The following is a 17,892-nucleotide window of genomic DNA, read 5'->3' on the forward strand; positions in this document are numbered from 1 at the left end:
CATTGTGTAGTAGTGGTATTATTATTAAACTCACCTTTAATGACGATGACCATAAACATGATTAAGAGTGTGACTATTAATGAATGTGCGACTGTACGATGTGGACGTAGCGGAGGGGCCCCCCACGGTGAGCGGTGACGCAACGCGCGCAGTGGCCCGCGTCACGTGGTTGACACCTCACGTGCACAGAGCGAGGCAGGCAGAGCCAGAGGGGGGCGGCGTTGCCTAGGCGACGTTGGCGTCCTCGCGGTCTACTCCACGGTCAAGCTGCGTGTCACTTGGTGACCCCCCCACCGCCTCTTACTGGACACCTGTGAGTGAGAGCTTGATAGCGCTTCGGATTTTGATTCCGAGTACAGTGTGCACAGCACCTGTACGGCGAGTCCTCGTTTAACGCAGTAGATGCGTTCCTGAAAAGTGCCGTGCTAAGCGAAAACTATTTCCCCCGTAATGAATGTCCAAGCGCAGTCAGAATTGGGTTACAAACAACTTGAGGGGACGCCGCCGCGTTACCGTCTCGTCTCGCTCAACCGCGCAGCTCAAGAAAGTAGTTCGGCGTCGACCGCTCACAAGTCGCCTTATGGCGGTGCGCGTTCCCTAAATGAAGGCAACCGCGTTATAGCGTGAACACGCGGGACAGACCCAGTTGTCGTGTGCGGGTCAACTCCCTGAGATAAACTTGCTGCCGACTTCATGCGTTGTATACACCCAGTGCTCAGCCAATTGTTGTGAGCGTCGCTCCTCTGCCCTCTGTTGTTAATGGAGGGAGACTGCACCCAACTGCCAAGTATCATCCTTCGCGAGCCTCTTCAAAATGCTCATCTTGACACCGCTGGAAGCAGTCATCGACCTTGACCTCACCCCGCTTGCACCAATCGCACAACATCACAGCGTTGACTCTCAACTGTTGCTTGTGTAGAGGGGGTCAGATTGTCCAGACATTCGGTTGATACTAATAGGGTTTATTTGCCAGTATTGTAGATTATTTGAATTACATTTGCTTGGGCGTCAGGGTGGTGCAGTGGTCACGCCCGTGCATGGGATCTTCTGAAGGAGTGCCTGGTTTCGCTTTCCTAATTCTGGTCCCTTTCTCTGCAAGGGTTTACTCCCATAGCAAAACAACAACAAACACATACAATGTAACTGGTACTAGCCAAACATCTGGGATTATTTTTGTTATGCTGCCTTGCCCAAAATGGCATTTGGTGATAAAAAAAATTTGCAGGAATTGATGCACTAATGCAATTTGAACTCTTATATATTTTTATTTCATGACTTGCTTAGCGTTCATATTCTTGGTTCTTTCCGTAAAGTCACGTAAATAGAAAACAAGAAAAAATTCAAATTAAATAAAAAAAATTTTTTAAAAAAATAACAAATAAAAAATAAATTTAAAATAAAAGCAAAAAACCCAGGAAGTTTCAATCGCAACACAAGCGGTCTTTATTTTATTGTTTTTTGTTTTCTATTTACGTGACTTTACCGAAAGAACAAGAATATGAATTCCTGCAGTCACGAAAGTTAAGTCAAAATTTGCTTCGCGTTCCTTTACTTTGCCCTCCCATCTGTTTGTACTGTTGTTTGTTGTTGTAACTTTCTGACTCGCCCCGACTGGACATCTGTGAAAAAAAGAGCTTCATAGCTCATCAGATTCGTCCAGCCTAATTAAAGACATTAACTGACCCAGTTTTCGCGTGGAGATCACGGCCAGGATGCAGAACAAAGGGACCACCGGTCACACTCACGTGGAATGCCTAGGGCATTGCACAGCATTTAAATGGACTAGTTTCGTGAGATTTAGTGGTGGCTTAGGGAAGGCCTTTATTCAACAATGTATATCATGTATATCATGGCCGATAAGAATTTTTATAGTCATACACCATAGCCCACGATTTCCTGCACCGTTCATTCACTTGAGGAGACTGCGCATGGTGGAGATGGATGACCCTCGGTATCCTGTCCCAAAGTGATTCCAGTGGTTCAGGTAGTGGAAGAGTTGCTAGAGCTTCTGGCTCTTGCCGAAGCCTTGTGACTTTGGGATGAGAGCGTGGTAGGATGAGTGAAGCGTGGAGCTAAAGCTCCTGGAACATCCTGTACCCAAACAACACCAAACATTCAAAATCTTACAATGTTGCTGTTCCAGCACGAACAACATAACAATGAACAACATTTTCACAAATTCAACGTAATGCAGGAAATTGAGTGGCTTGAGGTTAATTTCAATGTCAGAGCACCGAGCCAATGCCATTGAGGTCCTCCGTTCAAAATTCAGTGAGCCATCTATCAACAAACGTTCCTGCGAATTGAGGGCAGGAATGCTGTGGTCTCAACTTGGTCACCAATGGCTGCACAGTAAACATCATGTCAAATGTGTTTTTGTTCACTGAAGCATATCCCAGCTCTGAGGGTTTGAATTCCATTTGACGTGTAATGAATTATCTTCAGCTTGGATTTCTGGTAAAGCACATCAGTGGCAACTTGTCTCTGAACCAGGGGTTCCTTGTTCGACAAACTGTGTTTCTGGAACATTCAAGCATCCTCAAGTGCCGTGGATAAGTAAGAGTTCTATCGTTCCACTATTGTTTTGTGCACCGTATCAGCTTTAACAGGATTTGCCCAAAAAGCCTTAGCAAGGAAGGATGAGTCTTTGTAAGTTAGCAAATAGAGAGGGTGGAGACCTCAGCATGTAGACATCTCAACCACAACTCTACCTGGTCTCTGTTATTTATTTAATGAGCCAGCCCTTGCCACACTGAGGTTATACGAATGAACCTTGCATGCCACAGACAGGGCAGTGAACGGCAGTTGCTGCTATTGTTTTGGTTGTTTGTAGTTTTTTCTTACCCAGCGATGGCAAGCTCGTACTCCAAGTGCCCATAGAAGGAGGCTGGGTCAAAGATGACGGGCCCTTCATTTATCTCTGCAGCGTTCCCAGTCCATAGGTCACCGTGGAGCAGTGCCGGAACCACCTCTACGTCCCGGAAAAAATCCCCCAACCGAAGCTGCACACCACGCAAAAAACAACACCACTTTATTCATGATAACGTTTTTTTCGAGTTAGATCGCATAAATTTACATGCGTCGTACACCCACTCCAATTGCCATTAGGCAATTGCCAGAAGTCAGAACGCTTCTGGCAATTGCTTGATGATGCTGGTTGTAATCACCAGCGAAAGGTCGTACTCGTTTGAAAATGTTCTGCGTTTCCTCTCTAACACACAAGAGTGCCGAGCAATAACATAAATGGCACGTTCTGTTCATGTCAGAAACATTACTAATGGGCTGTGTTGGGTGGATGTGGGTGTACGACGCATTTACACTTACGCTAAGCCAAAAAAAACTTTATCATGAATAATATTGGTCGCGAAAGCCTGCGTGTGAAACACCACTTTACCTTTAAAGTCACCTCGAAAACCCACTGCGATCAAATGGGTTTCCTATATGGCTGTGCACATGATGAGCTACACTGCTGCATGTATTAACTCTTTCCTGCTCCGAGATGACTGCAAGTTGCGGGGTGCATCCCGTTCACAGCTGAATCTCGTGTACATCATCGGAACGTAATAGGAAGTAAATATTAAATAACTTTATCGGTACCGAGGATCCCACAAGGCCGTGCGGGAAGGTGTGTAGCACAGTTTGGTACCAGCTATAATAGAGTGCTGTCCTGTCGCTACGGTGCTCTGCGGCGAGTACAATGTCTTTAAAAACAACGGCGCTATGCCTCTCTAAATAAAATTACCGCTGAACCACTTGTGCGTTCCGAGATTCGGTGGTGAACGAGACCCATCCTGAAATGAGCAGTCATCTCGGAACAGGAAAGGGTTAAGGGCGAGAGTGAAATGGCTTACGAACCTGAAGCCGAGACCAGAGCTCGCGGGTTTCCCGTTCACCGTAGTCCTTCTCTATCATGTCCAGCTGAAGCTGCAGTCGCTGCCGTGAGAAGAACGTCACCCAGTCCTCCTGCCACTCATTCAGCTGGTGGCATAAATATAGTTTTATTACAGACATTTAAAAACATAAGCAAATAATACCTACTTTATTTAGCCAATCCTTGACCTAAAACAGTGATATTCACTCATTTTCGGAGGGGGGCCACTTTCGCGGATAAGACATTATCAGTGAAAGAGCCATCTCACATTTGAAACCATTGGGGGGTTTGACAGCATGATGGGGTGTTTTCACTTGTGTGTATTGTCGGGGACTGCACGTCAGGGGTCGCAGTAAAAAGGACACCAGGGACTGCCACCGGCCGCGGGCCTTGCAATGAAGAACACGGTCACCCAGAAACGTTGAATTTTATGTAAAAATGGCTGGGTAATTCTTAAGACATAATTCGACACTCATGTTATGTACCGATTATCATGCTGTAGTCTTTGAACATCTCATTTTAGCCACCAATTGATATCCTCATAAAAAATTACAACAGCATTGATCCTAACGATAGGTTCTGCGCTTAATTCCCGCACCTCCGTTTAGCACGGTTGGCTATGTACGGTGGAAAGGAAGTTCAACATACATTCATACAAGTCTGTCAAACCCGGCTGAGTGTAATTGGTAATTAGCGAAAACATAACTGATTATGTGAACACTGGTTATGCGAGATCGATCTCTGCGGGAACTTGAGTGACATCTGGTGATGTCAGTTGTAACTGTGTGCCCTGTTATCAATGGTACAACTGTGTGCAATGGAAGAAAATATATGCATTTTTTAATCAAATATATTGTTTTATAAATTTGTGTACTTATGCAACATAAAATGTACGTCAATCTAGTTCTTCTTAAAATGTAACCTTAAACCAATGTTACCATCATCAGTGGTTAATAGACTATTACACAAAGGACTCTCATATTTCTACGATGTAATACTAATTAGACTGACATCTGAACAACAGCTGATTTCACCGCTCCATGATAAAACTAATTTAATCAAGTAAACATTATTTCCGCTCCTATAAAACTTTGGTCACCCAGGCTGTCCTTCAACAAAAGGGTATATTAAATCTATAATATGCTTTTTTCTGGGTTAGATCGCATAAAAATAAATGAGCCGTTAAACCTACCACCACCTAACAGCCAATTAGTAAGGTTGTCACGTAAACGGAACATGCCAATCCGCTACTAGTACAGCAAACCGAAGTGTTGGAGAGAAAATCCACAACATTTACAATCTGAGTATGACGTTTCGCCAGTATTTACAACTACCATCATTAGGTGGACAGCCAAATTCGTAGAGAAATCCTCCTGTTTCATTCCTTGGAGGGATAGATGTGATGACGTCACTTGTGAGCCCTTCACGAATTGGAATGTTCTGTTTATGTGACAAACCTTACGAATTGGCTGTGTCGGTGGCGGGTATAACGACAAATTTATATTTCAACGATCCAACCCAAAAAAACGATATTATGGATATTGGCCGCGAAAGCCTACGTGTTAAACGGGTATATTAAAATTTAAATGGGCTACAACCAGTTTCATGACTTTAAAGCGGAGATCACATGTGGGATGTAACCACAGCATATAGCCGTATGAAACCCACATACTCTACATCCTCCTGCCCAGGGTCCATACCTGTTGGGAGAAATTCAAGACTGAAATTTGTATCAAAATCTGTAAAGCACATGAGAACCTTAATTTAGCAGTCTCAAACTGACTGGGACCCCTGTCGTGACGGAGCAGCTGAACATTGCACAAAATCATCAATGCATATACAGATATATACCAAGGGTGACCAACTTTCCTGACCCTACCAGCAGCATACCATAATCTTCAGATGGCCGCGGGAGCCACAAGAGATAAAGAGTAGCCATACAGAAGTTGACTCGTGTTGACTGGCTGTGGAATTTTGAGTTTAGAAATCTCAGTGCCCTGGGAGTACTCATGGCCTGCCTCCGATACCAGATTGTTCTCACTTCATATAAAGTTAAATTGAAGAGTTACAAATTAGCAGCGCCTCTGCAGAGCCACACTTGAACTGCCCAGGAGCCACATGCAAATGACGAGCGATGGTCTGGCCAACCATGGTATTTTCTGTACATTATAGACTTGTAAATCTAGCGTATATAAAAAATTAGCTGGAAACATTTATTTTAGCATTTACTCTATTGCCCTTTAATGAATGAATAGCAAAACTACATGAACTCTCTCCTAAAGCCTTCTTTTGGCTAGCAGACCTTACATTTATCTCCTGAACATATTGCGATTATATTCTTGGTTCTTTCGGCAAAGTCACGTAGAAGGGAAATGATACAAATAAAACATAATATAATAAAATTATCACGACATTTCGGCCACAACGCAAGCAGCCATCCTCAGGTGAAGAAACAGAGCTGTTGGAAAGACAGCGTCTTAATGAACACTGCCCAGTGTTCACTGCCCAGTGTTCATTAAGACGCTGTCTTTCCGACAGCTCTGTTTCTTCATCTGAGGACGTCTGCTTGCGTTGTGGTCGAAACTTCGTGAAAATTTTATTATATCATGTTTTATTTGTATTATTTTATTATTTCCCTTCCACGTGACTTTACCGAAAGAACCAAGAATATGAATCCCTGCAGTCACGAAAGTTTTATATCGAAAAATATTGCGATTAGCAAAAATATAAAGGGACGCAATGTTAAATGCTCTAAGTCTCCTTTGCAGAAGAGTTTGCCCTGATGGACTTAAATACAGATACTTTTAATAGCCATAATTCATATATTACCCAACATAATTCATATTCTGAAAAGTACATTGCACACACATGAACAATACAGTTCCCTTCATCACAAAGATGGCTAAAACAAAGAGATGAATGTGATTAGGTGTGGAAAAGCATGACCGCTGGCTGGCTAGTTGTGTTCATGTATGAAATAATGACAGCATGTGTCTATCTCATTCACTAGCTCAATCGCTTGATTTTTACGATTAATAAACAGCTGTATGAAATAATGTTTGTTTACACACAAATCGCCTGTTTACACATATTCATTAGATCCGATTAGCATGCCTACTCTCAGTGCGAAGGAATGTCAACAATACATAGTTGACATGATGCTAGGGTTAGATCGGTGGGCCTAGTTTTCCACATGTTTTACATTTTCATGATTCAATACCGATAGTTTTCTCTTCCTTGTGAAGCCTCTCTACAATCTTCCTGTTGTGAAGGTGCATTTCAGCCAGATGCTGCCCCAACAAGCCTGAGCCCCTGTCAGAGTGTACAACACAATAGACCTGTCAAAGAAAACATTAACTTTATCATGTCCACAAACCCCTAGTAATAATTCATATGCAAACTAAACTACATCATATTGGTCCAGGTGGTCTGTGGCCGAGAACCTCGCTTGAAAATATGAATATATCAGTTCACATTCTGGTTTGGGTGACTCAAAACAATATTCTTCTGGGGTTTATACAATGAGTGTTACTTCCTGGGAAGTCAATCCTATGTAGACTATAAATGAAACCATTTTTTTATTTTACAAGAGCTATTTTTCAGAACCGACCTGGCCACAAATGATAGCCTAACGAAGTGGCTTATCACATGGAAATTTATAGCAGCCAAATGCTCAAAATACTCATGTTTCTAAATGTGCAGGGAAAAACTGGAGAAAAACCTGCACGACCACGGGGAAAACATGCAAACTTCAAATATACAGCAGGCGTCAAGGTCGGGATCGAACCTACGAAGTTCAATATACCAGGCGAGGTAGTTAACATCTCCTAGCCACCATGGCGCCCCATTCTCTGACTTATCCACCCACCCACCCACTCGTAAAGCCACCCACCCACTCACTCACCCTGCCACGTACCGAATCTCTAAACCAACAACTCAACCACCCACCCACTCATCCAACCTCTCACTTACTAAACCAGCCACTCACCAACCCACCGACCCACTCATCCACCTATTCACTTAAAATAGTTCAACTACAATTGAATTATTTTAAATTCACCAGGTAACGCCCACTGAGCTATACAGATCCTTGTCGGAAACGACGTGGCAAACAAATGATAGCTCAAAGAAGTCGCTTATCACGTGGACATTTATAGCAGCCAAAGCCTCTAAATGTATATTTCTAAATATGCATGAAAAACTCGGAGGTCCCAGAGAAAAATCCATGCAACCACAGGGAGAACATGCAAACTCCAAATATACAGGCGTCACGATCGCGACCGAACCCACGATGTCCTATACAAATGGCGAGGGAGTTAACATTCCGCTACCCTGGCGCTCCACTCTGACTCAGCCTCCCACCCACCCACTCAAACACCCAGCCAAGCACTCATGAACCCAATCACCCTGGCACCCACTCAATCGCGAAACCCACTCACTCATCCACACACCCAGCCACTCACTTAACCACTTACCTACGAACCCACCTGCATACCCCCCACTCACTAACTCAACGACCCACTCACTCAACACTCCACTAACCCACCCACTCACCTATTCATGCCCCAAATCACACACTGACCCATCCACCCACTTAATCTATAACTCATGCACTCACCCACCCACCTGCTCACCAGCCACTTATCTACTCACCCACCCACTCATCCTGCCACCTACTCAACCTCTAAACCACCCACGCACCGAACTACCCACCTACCCAATCACCCATCCAATAAACTACAACTAAACTATTTTGTATTTTGCCAGGTAAGCCCCACAGAGCTATATAAAACATTTTAGAAGTGATATGGTTACAACTGATACGTGAACGAAGTGGCTTATCAAGCTGGCATTTAGTGCAGCCAAATCTTCTAAACAAATCTTGACTCTAAATGCGGAGAGATAAATCTGGAGGACCGGGAGAAAGATCCACGAGGACACAGGCAAAACATTAAAACTCATAATATACAGGCAGCAGGGTCAGAATCGAATACACGATTTCCTGTATACTCAGTGAGGTAGTTAATATCTCACCATAGTGGCACACCGCTCTCTGACCCACTCACCCAATTACACACTAACTCACCCACTCAACCTCCCACATTAACTTACCCACCCACCAGTCACTCCCCCATTCACCCAACCACCCCCTCACTCACCCAACCACGCACCAACTCACCTACCCACTAACTCACCCACCCATCTTCTCCCGCACTCAGCCAGCCACCCGCTCAATCACGTGCCGACTAACTTACTCACACACTCACCGACCAATACACCCATTCACCCACTCATTTACCCACCCACAATCTCACTACCCAAGCCAACCACCCAGCCTCTCACTCACCCACTTATTCAATCACTCACTACCCCACACACTCACCCAACCACTTGCTCACTTACCCATACGCTAACCCAACCACTCACTCACCGACTCACCCACCCACTAACTCATCAAAATTAATTCTCAACCACTCACCCAACCACCCACGCAATCTCATACCCACTAACTCACTCACCTACCCATTTATGCACTCACGCACCCACTTACTCACTCACTCACGCACCCAACAACCAACCCACCCACCCATCTCTTCACTCACTCACCCACCCACACAGTCAATCACTCACCTACATACCTACCCACTAATACTCACCCACTCAACCAACAACGAACTCACCAACCCACCCGTCGACTCACTCACTCAGGTACTAACCCACTCAACTTCTAACCCACACACTAACCACCTAACCACCTACCCACACGCTCACTCACTCACCCACACACTCACTCACTCATCCACCCACCCAAACATCCACTCACCCACCAACTAATTCACCCACCCACTCACTCCCTCATCCATCCACTCACCTACTCGCCCATCCACTCACTTACTCAATGAGCCACTCACCTTCTCACCCAGTACTTACACATCAACTGACCCTGCCACCCACTCAATTTCTAACCCACCCACTCACTCAACCAGCTGCCCACTCCCTCAGCCACTCACCTACTTACCCACCCCACTTACACATCCACTTACCCTGCAATCCACTCAATTTCTAATCCCCCACTCACCCAACCACCCGCCCACTCATCTACTCACCCATTACCACGGAATTATTCACCCACCCATCAGTCAACCACCCAATAATTCAACCACTCACAAACTAAATCACCTATTAATTAAACCACCCACTACCTCAACCACCACTAACTTAACCACCGAGCCACTCACCCACTCAGCAAGCCACCCACTACTATATCTCTAACCCAATATCTCACTCACCCACCGCCCACTCACCTACACACGTATGCACTCACTCACACACCGCTCACTCACCTACACACTAAATTATGTTTATTTTACCAGGTGAGGCCCAATGAGCTACATAGCTCGTTTTCAAAACAACCTTCACCACAAATAAACCGACCATTAAAATTATAGACTGATCATTTCTTTGTCAGTGGGCAAACGTACAAAATCAGCAGAGGATCAAATACTTTTTTCCCTCACTGTACATTGCGGGGGTCACAAAAATATCTCCAAAATCCTGAATAAACACAAGATCCAGGTCCGATTCAACACAGTACAAAAAAATCCGTGATCTGGTTCCATCTGTAAAGGATGTGGTTCCAGACATACAGTACCCGGGCCTTTACAAACTAAAGTGCCTCTGTGGTAGCAGCTACATTGGAGAAACCATACGACATATATCGGACCCCATCCGCGAACATAAAGCAGACTTGAAACACGGTAGGACGAACTCCTCTGCCGTGGCAGATCACTGTTATAATTCAGTGGGCTCACATGACATTGACTTCTCCAAGACAGAGGTTCTTTGCAAGCCAACCGGCTACCATGAGAGATTCGTTCATGAGGACATCCACATATACAAGCACAGAGACAATTTCAACCGAGGTGATGGATTCTGGCTTAGTAACCATTGGAAAGATGTTTTAAACCATTTTGGTTCTTAATTGATTGTATTTTATGGTGATTTTCAAACCGCAGCCCTTTCGCTGGCACTGCCTCTTAATACTTCTCACACCACGGTCAATGCTATGGTTTACAACAAGTAGTATAATAATTAATAGTATAACATTGTAATGTTTAACATAACTCATAAGGCAATATATAGCATCGTAATTGCATAATGAATATACATCAGTGTGGTATATAGTTGGGTTCATAGAATAAGACATAGTGTAATATCACAAGTCAAATAGTTTATAATCTAAAGTATAGGGTAGTGTAAAGTAACGCATTGTATAATTCAAAAGTGGAATTTGTCTATGATATGATGTTATACCATGTAGTTTAGATTGGAAGGTATAATATTGTATTATATAGTAGTCCAGTTTACAGCATAGTCATAAGGCAACTCAGGACACAACAGCGCACCTTGGCTGTTGCACTTGCCCCTTTTCTTGTTTCCTCTCTGCCTGTGTTCCCAGCCCCCTCCCTCCTCCTCTCCGGAGGTGATGCTGGTAACATGCAAATTCATATTTTAACTCTGCCCACAGCTTAATAGACGCGGTCCTTGCATGTCAGCGTTCATTCAAGCTCTGTCTTCCGGACAGACCTGTCTCTTCACTTGAAGAAGGCCACTTGTGTTGTGGCCAAAACGTCGTGAGAATTTGATTGTCTTATTTTATTTTATTATTTTATTCCCATTCTACGTGACTTTACCGAAAGAACCAAAAAGACGAATCCTTGCAGTTATGAAAGCTTTAAACCGAAATTTACTTTTTATGTCACCAGGCAAGGCCCACTGAGCTATATAGATCCTTTTCAGAATAGACCTGGCTACAAATGATAGATATACGAGTGGCTTATCACAGATACATTTATTGCAGCCAAATCCTCTAAACGCATGTTGCTTCTAAATGCGGAGGGAAAACCCTGAGGATCTAGAACAAAATCCAGGCGACCACGGGTGAGAACTTACAAACTCCAAATATACAGGCGACAGAGTCGGGATCAAATCCACCACCTCCTGTATACTAGCCAAAATAGTGAACATCTCACCACCTTGGCGCCTCACTCTCTGACTCAACCATCCACTCACTTACACGCTAACTTACCCACTCAACTTCCCATGTTAAATTACCCACCCAGTCGTCACTCACCCATTCACTTACTCACCCAACCCGTCACTCACCCCTCCGCTCACCCACCCACTCACTCATTAACTTGCCCACCTATCTTCTCAACCACTCACCCAGCATCCCACTCAATCTCATACCAAACTAATCTACACACACCCACACACCCACTCACTGACCCACTCACTTATGCACTTGCCCAGCCACCCACTTACTCCCTCATGCACTCACCAACCCTCCCACCCATCTCTTCACTCACACACCCACCCCATCAATCACCCACCCACTAACTAGCACCCACACACTCCCCTACTCACCCACTCACCGACCCAGCACTCACTCACCGAGCCACTCAATCGCTAACCCACCCACTCACCCACCCACCTGCCCACTCACTCACCCAGTCACTAACGCACTCACTCAATGTATAACCCACCCACTACCCACCTAACCTCCTTCCCACACACTCATTCACCCAACCACATACCCACCCACACTCACCCATACACTTACCTACTCGCCCAGCTGCTCAATTATTTACCGAGCCACTCACCTAATTACCCAGCCACTCACCTACTCACTCACCCACTTACACATCCACTCACCCTGCCACCCAGTCTATTTCTAACCCACACACTCACCCAACCACCTCCCACTCCCTCGGCCACTCACCGACTCACCAAATCACCCACTACCCAAATAACTAATCATCCACCCACCCATCACTCAACCAAACAATAATAAAGCCACCCAGTAATTAAACTACCCATTAACTCAACCACCCACTAACTCAACCACCCACTAACTCAACCAGGTTTATTTTACCAGGTAAGGCCCACTGAGCTATAAATATTGTTTTCAGAAGCACCATCGCCAAAAATTATAGCTCAAAAAAGTGGCTTATCATGTATACATTTATAGCAACCAACTCCTCTATATACATGTTTCTAAATGTGGAGGGAAATATACAGGCATTAGGGTCAGGATCGAACCCACAACCTTCTGTATACGATGCGAGGTAGTTAACATATCGCCACTGTGGCCCCCCACTATATGATTCTCCCACCCACTAACCCACACAGTCACCCACTCACTTAAACACCCACCGTCACATGCATCCAGGCACTGACTCACCCAGCCACTCAGTACCCATAAACCCACCCAAGGCACTCACCCATGCACTTGCCCACTCATCCACCCACCCAATTATCCACACACTAAACTAAATTTTGAATATTTTTTTTTATATTTTACCAGGTCAGGCCCACAGCAAAATAGATATTTTTCAGAAGTCACGTGACGACAAATAACAGTTCAATGAAGTGGCTTTTCACGTAGAACGTTATAGCAGCCACATTCTATAAATGCATGTTTCTAAATATGGAGGGACAACCCGGAGAACCCGGAGAAAATTCCACCCGACCATGGGGAGAAGATGCAAACTCCAAATGTATACAGGCTTTAGGGTTGGGGGGAACCTACGAACTCCAATATACCGGGCGAGGGAGTTAACATCTCGCCACTGTGGCGCCTCATTATCTGACTCACCCACCAACTCAACTACTAAAGCCACCCACACACTCACTCACCCACTCACACACTCACTCACCCACTCACAAACCCACTCACTCACTAACCCACTGACTCATCAACACACCAAGCCACTCACTCAAGAACTTACCTATGCACCCACCTACACACCCACTCACTCTAAATGTACAGACATCAGGGTCGGGATCGAACCCATGACCTAGTTTATAAAAGACGAGGCAGTTAACAACTCGCCACCATGGCACTCCACTCTCCGGCTCAGCCACCTACTCACCCACCCACTCACAAACCCACCCACTGGATCTCAAACACACTCACTCACTCACCAATTTACCCACCCACTCACCCTGACACCCACTCAATCTCCAACTGACCCACCCACGCACTCAAAATCCCACCTACCCACTCAACCATCCAATAAACTGAAACTAAACAATTTTTTTTATTTTACCAGGTAAGGCCCACAGAGGTATATCAAGTGACCTGATTACAAATAATAGGTCGACGAAGTGGCTTATCACGTAAACATTTATTGCATTCAAATCCTTTAAACGCATGTTGATTTGAAATGCGGAGGGAAAACCCGGCTATTTTAATGCACACAATGGACCGGAAGGACAAGCGCAAAGGGTTCGCATAATGCGCATGCATAATGTACGTTGACTCATTAATCTCCCCCCCCCTCCCCACTTTGCATCAAGAGCGCCAAAGTGTGGTCACCACATCTATGCCTCTTTATAAGGAACGAAACAGACTAACTTCTCCACAAATCTGGCTGTTGCCTGATGAAGCTAGTTGTAATTACTGGCGAAACGTTGTACTCAGATTGTAAATGTTGTGGCTTGACTCTCCAACACACCGGTGTGCTGTACTAGTGATAAATTGGCATGTTCTGATTACGTGACAACCCTTACTAGTTGGCTGTGTCGGGTGATGGTGGGTTTTAACGACACATTTATATATTTATGCGATCTAACCCAAAAAAAACCTCTATTATGGATAATATTGGTCGCGAAAACCTACGTGTAAAACAAATCCCAAGGAATCAAAAAAATCGACGCGACCACGGAAGAAGATGAAAACTCCAAATATACAAGCTTCAGGGTCGGGATCGAATTGATTACATCCTGTATTCTGGGCGAGGGTGTTAAGATCTCGCCACTGCGGCGCCTCATTATCTGACTCACCCACCCGCTCAACTACTAAAGCCACCCACACACTCACTCACCCACTCACAAACCCACTCACCCTGCCACTCACCCACTCATACAAATCGGGCATCAATACCGTTGCTTTGTATGATCTGTGAAACGCAGAATATTGCAGATAAAATCGGACATTTTGAGGTTGCTGCCGGATCGATTGAGTGGAATCAATACAATTAGTCTCGATTCACGATCAACAAAGACCATATATAGGAAAATCTCTGATCTGTGATTTTGATTGCATCATATTGCAGCGCCCCTTTGATGATGTTATAAAGCACTTGCCCCAACAGTCTGTTAAAGGCTACACGGGGGATCTTTGTGTGCGAGTAGCTCACAGCTCCTTGAGAGATCTGGACACTGTCCGATCATCAGCGAGCTCCTCCGGCAGGCAAGGCTGAGTTGGCTGTTGTCTGTGCATTAAGAGGTGTTAAATATCCCACGTAGAGGAGTCTGCTTACAGGACAGATAAGAGGTTCTTCACGTACCGTGCCCCGTGTCACCTGAACGTTAAATGGGGCCCCGGTAATTCAGTGTCCACCGCTGAATCATCTTTCACCATCACCACTCGTCCATGAAGGCCAATGCGACGAGGCCATAGATAGACGGCGCGTTATAACGGAGGGGGGGGGGACCAGGAGAAACGTCGTGCTACGTGACATCACAACACCCTGCACACAACCGTAGTGGCAGATTAGGGTGCGCATCGTTAACGAATATGTGGTGTAAGTGGTTGAGAGTAGATGGGCGGGCACGCCATGGGCTGGAGTGGAGGTGGACTGATGCGGTACGGGAGAATGTGGAGCTGAGTGGGCTTTGCCGACGACTGGTACCAGCGGTGTCGGGATCGGCCTCTGCGAGGGAGGCTCGTGAAGGACGCTTCTACTGGGCAGTTGGAGACAGTCGCCCTCCACCAACAACAGAGGAGTGACGCTCACAACAACGCGCGGAACACCGGATGATGAATATGCAGCAATTTGGCACAGTACAGGGAACAGGTGGTGCATCTGCCAGTCATCTCAGTCAGCCAACCCATGGCACCTGGGTCTGTTCCAGGACCTCCGGTCAGCGAGCCTTCGACACTTCACGTGGCTTCAAAGTGCACCTGGCCTGGCACAGGCGCCGTGGTGACGTCACTGTCACTTATTGGCGAATGGCAACGGTCGATAAGGCGGCGGTGGTTGTGAGAAATGCCATTTTGGGGGGGGGGGGGGCGCCAAACCTGACCAGCTGTAAACCTCACGTCGCCTCGCAGCCACACAGTGGCAACAGGGAGTTCTGGATGGGTGCAAGGGGTTGGTAATCCCCCTCCACCTTCAACTAAATAACCACACACGCGAGCCCTTGGGTCTCTCTGTGAGTCGATGGATCTGTGTGTGGTGAGTCTATGGGTTTCTGTGAGAGTCCGTGGGTCTCTGTGTGGTGAGTTTATGTGTCTCTGTTTTATGAGTCTATAGGGCTCTGTGCGAGTCTGTTTGATTCGGTGGTTCTCTGTGTGATGAGTCTATGCGTTTTTGTATGACTCTATGGGTCTCTATGTGGTGATTCTATGGGTCTGTTTGGTGAGTCTATGGGTCTCTGTGGTGAGTCTATGGGTCTCTGTGTGAGTATGGGTACGATTGAGTCTATGGGTATCTGTCTGGTGAGTCTATGTCTCTGTTTGGTGAGTCTATAGGGCTCTGTGAGAGTCTGTGGATCTGTTTGAGTCTGTGGTTCTCTGTCTGATGAGTCTATGGTTCTCTGTGCAAGTCTGAGGGTATGTGCGTGGTGAGTGTATAGGTCTATGTGTGATGACTCTATGGGTCTCTAAGTGATGGATATCTGTGGTGCACATTTCCTGGCACAAGCGCCGTGGTGTCGTCACCACCACTAAGTGGAGAATGCTCCTACCCCTGCTCCTGCTTGTTTTTGTGCTCGGGAAGGAGAGAGAAAACTAGACTAAGGTCCACTGAGCTAAACATCTCTTCTTCAGGAGCGACTTGGCACCAATGATAGCTCAACGAAGTGGCTCATCATCACAGTCACTAAAGTTTTAAGTCAAAACTTTAAACGAATGTTTCTAAATGTGGAGGGAAAAACCGGAGGACCCGGAGAAAAAGTCCACACGACCACGGGGAGAGACAGAGACACGCAAACTCCAAATATACAGCAGGCATCAGGGTCGGGGTCGAACCCACAACCTCCTGTACACCAGGCGAGGTAGTTAGGGGGGAAAGCAGAGACAGCGAGAGGGAGGAGAATTAGTCAAACTCACACTCAGTATTACTAACTAACCATGATACACTCACCATGATACTTACCATCATACTCACGCATTCACCATCATACTCACACACAAGCCCACACACATCAACAGTCGCCATTCACCACTACGTGGCGGTGATGTTCCCACAATAACTCAGGTGCCAAGGTTTGACGGCTGTGCCAGGCTAAGTTCAGGAGGAGGTCACGGGCCAGACTCAGGTGCCATGGGTTGACTGCTCTGCCTGGCTAGGTACAAGAGGAGGGCTAGACCCTGGTGCTATAGGTTAACTCGTGTGCCACCACCTGCACAACCACCACAATAACAAACACACAACAATAACCACGACCAACAACTGTAACCACAACTATAATTTAACCACAACTATAATTCCCATCAGCCACACGGCCCTCTGGGAGTGCCTCTCAACAGCAGCAGCAGGGCCGAGCTCTGCTTGAAGCAGCGCCGTGAACTCAGCAGAACGTGACGGCTGTGGGCCAGGCGCCTCCTCTGTCTCCCCCCACCGCCGCCGACGCCACTGCTGATGTGGACACACCGCGCGAGGTTCTCACCTTCAGGCTGAGTCGACGTAGAGGAGGCCCAGCGAGCCGCCGCTTCAGAAGCTTTCGCGAGCCACTGACGGTGGCCATGAGCGGGAAACCAAATCAGCCGCTCGCCACCCACAATCCACAGCGCGCACCGCCTCCACTCGGCCCCGGCCTAAGCGGAAGTAGCAGCGGGGGAGGGGGGCGGGGCATGGGGGGCGGGTCACGAGGGGGAGGGCAGGGGGGGCAAGGGGGGGGCATAGAGGGGGTTCGTTAGGTGGAGAAAAAGGGGGGGCATGGGGGGTTGTGAGGGGGCATGGGGGGTTGCGAATGTGGAGGGGCGGGGGGGGGAAGGGGGGTCACGAGGA

At 46.4% G+C, this 17,892-nt stretch overlaps 1 protein-coding gene across 1 annotated transcript; it reads right to left on the reverse strand.

The window, feature by feature from the left end:
* Positions 1 to 1,419: 1,419 nt before the first annotated feature.
* On the reverse strand, positions 1,420 to 17,690 carry LOC142930448 (fructosamine-3-kinase-like). The gene is made up of 4 exons (XM_076072805.1): positions 17,552 to 17,690; positions 3,856 to 3,978; positions 2,845 to 3,002; positions 1,420 to 2,091 (listed from the first exon to the last, which is right to left on the reverse strand). The coding sequence occupies exons 1-4, from the start codon at positions 17,627 to 17,629 to the stop codon at positions 2,073 to 2,075; spliced, it is 378 nt and encodes a 125-aa protein (XP_075928920.1). The 5' UTR covers positions 17,630 to 17,690; the 3' UTR covers positions 1,420 to 2,072.
* Between the last annotated feature and the right edge of the window lie 202 nt (positions 17,691 to 17,892).

This window comes from Petromyzon marinus, chromosome 39, assembly GCF_048934315.1.
Source record: "Petromyzon marinus isolate PM22_M1 ecotype Great Lakes invasive population chromosome 39, UKy_Petmar_22M1.pri1.0, whole genome shotgun sequence".
Taxonomy (NCBI): Eukaryota; Metazoa; Chordata; class Hyperoartia; order Petromyzontiformes; family Petromyzontidae; genus Petromyzon; species Petromyzon marinus.